This window comes from Cebus imitator, unplaced genomic scaffold (genome assembly GCF_001604975.1).
Source record: "Cebus imitator isolate Cc_AM_T3 unplaced genomic scaffold, Cebus_imitator-1.0 Scaffold121, whole genome shotgun sequence".
NCBI classification, from domain to species: domain Eukaryota; kingdom Metazoa; phylum Chordata; class Mammalia; order Primates; family Cebidae; genus Cebus; species Cebus imitator.
In genome coordinates, this window is record NW_016107436.1 from 4,020,696 (window position 1) to 4,030,019 (window position 9,324).

At 46.4% G+C, this 9,324-nt stretch overlaps 2 protein-coding genes across 2 annotated transcripts in view; one reads left to right on the top strand and one right to left on the bottom strand.

Annotated features, from left to right (window-relative positions):
- The window catches only part of ZNHIT3 (zinc finger HIT-type containing 3), a 9,929-nt gene extending 4,481 nt beyond the window's left edge, over nt 1–5,448 (top strand). The window contains exons 3-5 of the mRNA XM_017539848.2: nt 2,451–2,537; nt 3,609–3,689; nt 4,849–5,448. Of these exons, the coding sequence (XP_017395337.1) occupies nt 2,451–2,537; nt 3,609–3,689; nt 4,849–5,030 (350 nt within the window). The 3' untranslated portion in view covers nt 5,031–5,448. The remainder of the gene's footprint in view (nt 1–2,450; nt 2,538–3,608; nt 3,690–4,848) is intronic.
- The window catches only part of MYO19 (myosin XIX), a 48,470-nt gene continuing 44,413 nt past the window's right edge, over nt 5,268–9,324 (bottom strand). Inside the window, 4 exon segments of the mRNA XM_017539844.2 lie at nt 5,268–5,908; nt 5,911–6,030; nt 7,850–8,146; nt 8,653–8,738. Of these exon segments, the coding sequence (XP_017395333.1) occupies nt 5,750–5,908; nt 5,911–6,030; nt 7,850–8,146; nt 8,653–8,738 (662 nt within the window). The 3' untranslated portion in view covers nt 5,268–5,749.

The following is a 9,324-nucleotide window of genomic DNA, read 5'->3' on the forward strand; positions in this document are numbered from 1 at the left end:
GACCAGGATGGTCTCGATCTCTTGACCTCGTGATCCACCCGCCTCGGCCTCCCAAAGTGCTGGGATTACAGGCGTGAGCCACCGCGCCCGGCGAAGAATAATTTTTATCAGAAATTTCTGATAGCCACATTTGTTGGACACTTTTCATTTGTCTTTGTGTGTGTGTCTTGCTCTGTCACTCAGGCTGGAGTGCAGTGGTACAAACACTGCTCACTACAGCCTTGACTTCCTGGGCTCAGGCAGTCCTCCTACCTCAGCCTCCCAAGCAGCTGGGACTGCAGGCATGCGCCACCATACCTGGCTCATTTATTTTTAATTTTTGTGGAGATGAGGTCTTATATTGCCTGGGCTGGTCTTGACCTCCTGGGCTCAAGTGATCCTCCCACCTTGGCCTCCCAAAGTGTTGGGATTACAGACATGAGCTACCTGTGCCCAGCCTGTCATCTTTCTTGATTCCTATGAATATCTACTGTGCTTGGCTTCTTCTTTCTTGATATTCTTCTTTGTAGGCTGGGAAGATACTGCTCTGTGGTATTCTGTCCTCCCATTCTCCCATCGAAGTCCTGACCAGGCCTGACCCTGCTCTAGCTTCTGAGATCAGATGAGATAGGGTGTACTCAGGGTGGCATAGCTGTAGATCCTCTTGGTATTGTTTTTTTTTCTTTCGAGACAAGGTCTTACTCTGTTGCCCATGGGGAGTGCAGTGACGTGATCACAGCTCATTGCACCCTCAGCCTCTTGGGCCCAAGTGATCCTCCCACCTTAGCCTCCTGAGTAGCGGAGATGAACTTTATTTTTTGTAGAGGTAGGGTTTCACTGTATTGCCCAGGCTGGTTTTGGACTCTTGGGCTTAAGCATTCCTCCTGCCACAACCTCCCAAACTGCTGGGATTATAGTTGGGAGACACTGTGCTCAGCCTCTCCTCCCTTTATTCATGTCTCTGAGTTTTTTTTTTTTTGGCTGGATCTCTCCCTTAATTCTGTTCTTGACTTTATTCCTAGGTAGGTGAGGTAGGTGATCTTTTACCCTTTTTTTTTTTTTTTTTTTGAGACAGAGCCTTGCTCTGTCACCCAGGCTGGAGTGCAGTGGCGTGATCTTGACTCACTGCAACCTCCACCTCCCGGTTTAAGTGATTCTCCGGCCTCAACCTCCGCAGTAGCTGGGACTATAGGTGTGTGCCACCACACCCGGCTAATTTTTGTATTTTTAATAGAGGCGGGGTTTTGCCATATTGGCCAGGCTAGTGTTGAACTCCTGAGCCTGTGATCTGCCCGCCTAGGCCTCCCAAAGTGCTGGGATTACAGGTGTGAGCCTCTGCACCCGGCCTACTTTTTTTTCTTACTGACCTCCAAATCTTTATAGCTCCAGCCTCTTTTTGAGCCCCTTAGACACAAATGTATTTCGGGGTCAGGTACAACCCAGAAAATTCACCTCTCCTTCAGTTCCTCCTGCTCTGTACCTTACATGTATAGCACAGCTGTAAAGTTAGACCTGGATTCCAAATCTGCCTCTGCTACTTACTAGCTGTGGACCCTAAAGGACAAGTTTATTACAAGAAAAGTATTTAATCCTTTCATCTCTATGTAAATTAACAGTCTCCATGTCATGGGGGCTTTGTAAAAGTTCCGTGAGCCATTGTGTACCTCACTGCGTACCTGGGACAGTGCTTGGCACTTAGTCAGTGGCATCTGTCATAACTGCCACCTAGGTGACTAGAACTTTTCCATAGCATATTGTCAAGTCTAAATTTTAAGCCTCTACAAACTAGTTCTGCCTTTGTGTCCTTAGAACCCTTTCCTGTGACCTTATGCTCTGTTGATTCTGTCACCCAGGGTGGAGTGCAGTGGTATAATCACAGCTCACTGTAGCCTTGACATACTGAGCTTAAGTGATCCTTCTGCCTCAGCCCCCTGAGTATCTGAGACCACATGTGTGTACCACCATGGCTGACTGATTTTATTTTTTTGTAGACACACGGTCTTGCTATGTTGCCCAGGCTGGTCTCAAACTCCTGGGCTCAAGTGATCCTCCCACCTTGGTGTCCGAGTGTTGGGATTACAGGTGTGAGCCAGCGTAGCTGGCCTTAAGTTCTTTGGTTGTTTTGCCTCTGGTTTTATCCCGTCTGGTATCTGGTTTATAGCAGCTGTTTCAAACACCCCAAGTAATTTTGGTGAGAATAAGATTCGGCAGGGTAGGGAGGATGGGGACAGGTTCTTGGGGTGCGTGAGTGAGCCCTGCTTCCTCAGCCCTCCTGCCAGGCTCAGGCTGCTGGTGGTTTTTCTTAACCTGCCACTTGCTTTGATCTCTCACTTCTTCCACATTCCTGGGTACCCCTCCCACTTCCCTTACCCCAAACACTGGCTTCCTACCTAGATGCTAACTTGGTGGGGAGCTGCAGCCCTGCTGTTGAAATGGAGGTAATGTGGGCCTGGGATTTCTGTCTTTTTCAGAACAGTGCAACCCTGAAACTCGTCGTGTTGGAAAAAAAATAAGATCAACTCCTCCTACCAAAATTATAAAGACTGTGGAAAACAAAGGTGGGTTGGTTGACTTGCAAGGGACTTCACATAGAATAAGTTGAAAGGAAGGAAAAAGGAAGACTGGGGCTGGGCAAGGAGTCCAGAACAATGGCTTCCTTGAGAAGCAACAGCTTCTTTAGCCCTGAGCACCAGGAGTGGGGCCATGTCATTATGGGTGATGAGCAACCTGAAAGCAGAATTCAGAAGAAAAACAGGCAGAAAAACAGATGAGAAAGGCCATGGCTCTAGTTTGGGGGTTTGTGGTGGGCCCTGCTGGCAGGAGCCTTCTCTAGCCCACAGATGCTGGTCTCCTTCCAGGAATTTGGCAGGGGCTATCCGTTTACCTGAGTTCAGCCCAGGCAGGGGACTTTGTCTCTTGCTGCTGCTGGGGGTTCAGAGCTTGTAGCAGTAATTGGCTGTCGACCCATCCGTCCAGCCATCTAAATGTTCTTTAATACCTCCTGGGTGTCATGCACTATGCCAGGCTCTGAAAGCAGCCCCTCTGATACCACCAAAGAGGTACTGAATGTTCCCTGCAAAGTCATGGCCTATTTTTGCCCTTTGAGAAATTTCCAGGTTGGGTTCAGGCAATGCCAGCAGTTTCTGCCCATGTTGAAAGCACAGGAGATTCTGCTTGGCTGGTTTTTAAAGAGCATCCAGTTTATTGGCCTATCACAGGGGTTCATTAGTCCCAGTTCCTGGGAGGGCCAGGGCCTAACTGAACCCTACAGAGAAGATGCTAGAAATGCAATGACATATGGAGCCATGTTGAGGTGGGAAGGGGTAATAAGTTATTAGACAACCAGGGTCTAGGCCTAAAGACCACAGGACCACATAATACAGTAAGGATGTGAACACCAGGGTGCATTTGTTAAAGTCACCAATTCTTTCACTTAGCCTCCCCCTTCTAAAAAAGGAGTGTTAGTATAGTCACAAACTCCGGAGAAGAGGATTTTTGTCTGTACCTGCCTGAATACCCCTATCACTATCATGTGTGTGCATACATTTTTATCCTGTTGAACTAGTTAAAATCTGATGTCCAGGCCTCCTTTTTAGTCATGAGCCATTGACTTGTTTTGTATTCCTTAGATGATGATGACTGTGTAGCTGATTTTCTCAATAGTGATGAGGAAGAAGACAGAGTTTCTTTGCAGAATTTAAAGAATTTAGGTAAGTCTGTGCTGTGCTTGTCAACTGTTGAGATATTTACTGTGTTGTAAGGATTGTGGTTTTTTTAAAGTTACTAAATCCTTGATTAAGCGTGGCATGCAGGGCCCTTACTATCTAGTCACATAATTCTGTAAACATACGGGTTTCACACCTCCCAGACTCCTCACACAGTTCCTTCTGCCTGGAATCCTACTGGTCTTGCTGGTTAACAAAATTCTGCTCCTCCCCTCAAGGCTTGATTCAAGTTTTCTTTGCTCAGCTAGTCTTTTTTTGACCTGTGTCTCTTTCAGAATTAGGTATTTTTTTGGTTTCCCTTAGCAGCTTGGACTTATTAGTAATAAATCACTTAACATTTATGATAATTTGTCTCTCACATACCGATTTATACAGCAGGGACCTGTATTAGATCCCCAGTGCTCAGTCCAGCCATTAATGTAGACTGGTTATCACGATTTGATTTTTTTAAGGGGAAACAGGTTGTTAATGCCCCACATTTTTGTAGTACTGCTTATTCAGTCCACGTAATACTCTGTTTCTTGTATATGGTGTCTATTAATTTCATTCTTCCCAGTTCACAGAATCACAAAAGGTTATGCGCTGCAGTTAGTCTCATGGTAATGATTAGACTGAGTTTGCAGCTGAGCTAGTAATAGGTGTGAAAAATTTTATAGACTGCAAATTACCATGCAGGTGGTTTTGTTGGTTCGCTGCTACTGGTCCTACTGCACGCTGAATCACATGCTTAGAAATCATTCACAGTATTTGGTATAACTGCCCTCTGCAACTTTTATACCTATAAGGAAAGAAAACATGCCAGCAGCTTAAAGATCTAAAGTCAGTGACACTGACTTCTCTTTGTGATTGTGCTGATAAAGCATTTTTTCTTAGCTGAAGTGGCACGAAGTTACATTGTTTACAAAGATACCAAGAACTGGTCTCTGTTACTGCATTTAATATGGAAACTGATCTCACCATGTTGCCCATGCTGGTCTTGAATTCCTGAGCTCTACCCACCTTGACCTCCCTAATTGCTTTTACAGGCATAAGCCACCATGCCTGGTGATGGTTTTATCACACTTGAAACATTTCTTCTCTCTTCAACCATCTCCATGTGTTCCCACTTGAACTCAGAGTAGCTTTTTTTCTTGTTAATTTTTAGGGGAATCTGCAACATTAAGGAGCTTACTGCTTAATCCACACCTCAGGCAGTTGATGGTCAGTCTCGATCAGGGGGAAGACAAAGCAAAGCTCATGAGAGCCTGCATGCAAGAACCCTTGTTTGTGGAGTTTGCAGACTGCTGTTTAAGAATTGTGGAACCATCGAAGAATGAGGATTCTTAACATGGACTACTGTGCTGCTTGCTTAAGCTCATGTTGGACTCCCAGAACCTGCCTACCTGCCCTCTCTGCAGGAGACCAGCTCGTCTGGGGGGCCCCAGGCAAAAGAAGTTTCCAGGATGCTGGCTGATGTAGGCTATACAGGCCTTTACAGGCATGGATGTGGGCTTATGTTTCAGGCAGATGTGGGGTCCTTAAGGTGGCAAATCCTTTATGGAGAGAAAACTTGACATTCAGATGGTTGTTCTTAAATGTTTTACTTTTCGTACCATTGACAGACATCATAAATGGTATTAAGCTTTACGCTTGATATGGAGCTAAATTTGAACAGTGTTACTAAATAAAATCAAGATGTGATTTTATTGTACACTGGGTTCATAATTTGAAATTACATTAAATAAATTAACAACTTATTAAATACTAAAGTTTTCTTCCTTTTTAAAGGAAATAACTATAAAATTTTCCCCAGCCCAAATTCCAGTGCCAATTTTAGGCCAACTTTGCCTGTTTTCTTCCAAAAGTGCTTATGTGGAATGGGGTTCCTCACTGTAGTGATAGTCATGACTGCTGCTGAGTTTGATATGTGAAGGTAGAGGAACATGACCCTGATGTTTAAGCCTACTTTGGTAACTATGAGCCCTGACTCCATCAGTGCTTGATGTAGCCTAGAGCCCCAGGCCCAATGACACACTGGCCACAGGACCCTGGCTTCAAGGCTGGAGCTAACACTGTTGCTCATGTGTGTTTGGAGCACTGAGGGAATAGTTTGGCAGCTGTGTGCTGATTAAATGTCTTTGGCAAGGCAGCTGGCAGGAAAAGGCCTTGTGGAAACAAAGGCACCAAGGATCACCCAGCTCAGTGAAGGCAGAAGAGGTCACATGTGGATCAGCCTGTGTCTTTCAAGCAGAATCTGATTAAAGCCGGTAACACTGTAGGGCGAAGGTTCAGGGCAGATGTCAGCATAGCGCAATGGAGACTTTTTGCAGTGAAACTTTATCGATCCCTAGTGGGGGAGAGAGAGAGAGATGCAGCTTTAGCCCCAGTTCCTGGGAGTGCCAGGGCCTAACAACCCCACAGAGCAGATGCTAGAAATGCAAGGAGGTATGGACAAGTACTAGTATGGGGGCCACAGCAGTATTAAAATAGAAAGCATTACATCCACTCAGTGTGAGACATGAGGAAACCCTATGAGGGGGTGCTCCCTAAGAGGAATGTCTGTCACAGTCCTATGACTGCTTAAAGCCTGAAGATCTAAACATTTACCCTTCTGTTTACACTCCAGCAGGCCTGTGTTTTCATGGGAGATTTTATCCAGATTAAGGCCTATATAGTAATTCCTCTGAATGGAAATTCGGTGTTTCCTTCTGCCTTGTCATTTCACTTGCTCCTTGCTGTCACCCCATGCAGTAGGTTGAGTATTAGCCCATTTTATAGTCAGGCTCTTAGAAAATGTGTCTTAGCTAAGATCATCCAGTGAATGGGGCAGAGCCAGGACCCAGACCTTGAGGTTCTACCAGAGCAACACACTTTTGCCTTTCCTTGGCCACTATATTTCTGCAAGGCCTAGCTTGCTGGGGTGACTCACAAAGCCCTGAGTGACACTGACTTCCTTAGTGTGCTGGCTGACTTCTCCCTGGCTGCTCATATCATAAAAACACAAAGTTGGGTGCGGTGGCTCATGCCTGTAATCCTAGCACTTTGGGAGGCCAAGCCAGGCAGATCACTTGAGGTCAGGAGTTTGAGACCAGCCTGGCCAACATGGTGAAACCCATCTCTATTAAAAATACAAAAAAAAAAAAAAAAAAAGCTAGGCGTAGTGGTACATGCCTGTAGTCCCAGTTATTCGGGAGGCTGAGGCAGGAGAATCGCTTGAACACACTGCACTCCATCCTGGGCAACACAACCCCACAGAGGACTTGGACCACTGGCTCTGCTTGCCATTTCCTTAGCTAGAAAAGGAGAAAAACCCAGCAATACAATTTGAGGAAAACATGGTACCAAATCCAGTGCCATTTGAGGTAACAAACTCATCAGAACCCAAGTTGTGATGTGGGACTAATTATTTGCCTCAAGTCTTGGGGTAGTTTCTTTTTTGCTACGTCTCATAAATTTTTCCTCTTTTCTGTAATTGACCTAATTATTATCCTAAGCCAAACTTTCTTTTAGACAGACTCTTATCACCCAGGATGAAGTTCTATGGCACGGTCTCGGCTTATTGCAACCTCTGCCTCCTGGGTTCAAGCGATTCTCCTGCCTGAGCCTCCCGAGTAACTGGGACTACAGGCGTGTGCCACCATGCCTGGCTAATTTTTGTATTTTTAGCAGAGACAGGGTTTTGCCATGTTGGCCAGGCTGGTCTCAAACTCCTGACCTCAGGTGATCCACCCACCTCAACTTCCCAAAGTGCTGGGATTACAGATGTGAACCACTGTGCCTGGCCCTAGGCCAAACTTCGATCACCTCCTGCTCCTGACTCCTCTAGAGCCCTGGTTCTCACAGTGTGGTTCACGGAGCATCAGCATCAGCTGGGAGCTTGCTAGAAACGCAGTATTGCATTTGGAAATGGAACTAAAAGGAGATTGAGAGATGCTGAAATAATTAGAGGCAGTTTAAAAAAAGATAAAGGGCTCTGGAAGATTCCCAGTTACAACAAAGTAAATAATCCAAACCTACAGTTGGTTAGGACGTGCAGGCTTCTGGTTCACCCAGTAAAGTTAGGGACAGATCTTGTCCCAGCCAGTCTCACTCCCCCTATGAACTTCTAGGCTTTGCTCCTGCTGTTCACAGGAACAAAGCTGTCATGGTCATCACGCACAACGTACCTGAGGCATCGCTCGGATGGATGTGACACCAGCCTGGTCCTGTTGTGCTATCTGGACTGTGTAGTTACTGGGACTGCCCCTGGGGAGCTGGAGGCAGGCCCAGACCACCAATTTCCTCTGAAAGCTGCCTACACCCATAGTTGTGTTGGTCAGGACAAGCCCCAGGGGCCAGAGGCGGATTACTGCTTCCAGGAGCCTGGTCTGCAGTGGGGAGGTACTTAGGGAACCAGGAGCTTGAGAGAGGTGTTTTTCTTCCACATCATCCAGTTCTTCAGCAGCAAGGCAGGCCATTCTGATCTTAAAAATCAAACATCCCTTTATAGCTTTAGATTTATCTAGCCCTCTTAGCAGAAAATGGAAATCAAAACTAACAAATCATCTTAACAAGGTGAACCGAAGGCACCTGGTTTCGAACTGGCTGCTCTGAACCAAACTGGTTCCATATGGTACAAGTCTATACACCCCAGGCAATGGTGCTTAGGCCTTACATATGCCACTTGAAAACAAAGTTAACGGCCCATCGAGACATAACTGATAAGCTGTAAATCCCAGTCTTTTAAAGTGTACATCCCAGAGTTCACTATATTCCCAGAGTTGCTTATACCACTCTTTACCTTCACAACCACCCTGCAGGGTAGGTGTTATTGTGCCCATTGCATATTCAATATGAGGCTCACAGAGGCTGAATGACCTGCCCAAGGCCACCTGCATTGCAGTGGCAGAGCCAGCATTCCCACTCAGGTCCACCACCTGGTCCCCAAAATTGCTCCACTGCCCACCCCAACTTCTTGGGTATGTCTTACTCTCCACTTCTGCCACATGCGCTTGATGACTGTAGCAGCTGCGTGTAGCCTCTGGATGCGTTTCCGAGTTAACCAGGAACGAATGGCTAAGAGGTTTGCCCAGAAACAGAAAAGAGATAAAGGGGCCATTAGAGTGTTAGTGACCTGACTGCAGCAAAACCACAGTTGCTGTCAAAGTTTCAAATATATATTTTTTCAAGGCATGCCTACTTTGGGCTACAAATGAAATAAGGCAAAATTGGCTTTTAAACATTCCTTCCACTGCCTACACATTTGGATACACCTACACAGTGAAAGAGCACTGGGGAGTCTGGACTGGCTGAAGGCAAGGCAGTCACTTCCCGTCTCAGGCTCAGTCCAGGGCAGCACCCAGAGAACAGGAGGGGTCTGGATTGTCTGTGCCTTTAAAAATTGTGTTTTTTCGGGAGAGAAATCCAAGATGGCTGATCACTAGCAGCTCGGGATTGTAGCTCCCAGTGAAAGCGCAGAGAATGAGAGGACGCCACGCTTTCAGACGAATTTTTGTTGCTCACGGACCAGGAGATTCCCAGTGGAGGAGCCCCACGGGTCGCCAGCGCGACTCTTGTGGCCGGCGTGGCGGTTTTGCCGGCGCCTCGGCGCGGTGGTTCTTGGTGCAGAGTCAGAAAAGCACCATCAATCTTTTTTTTTTTT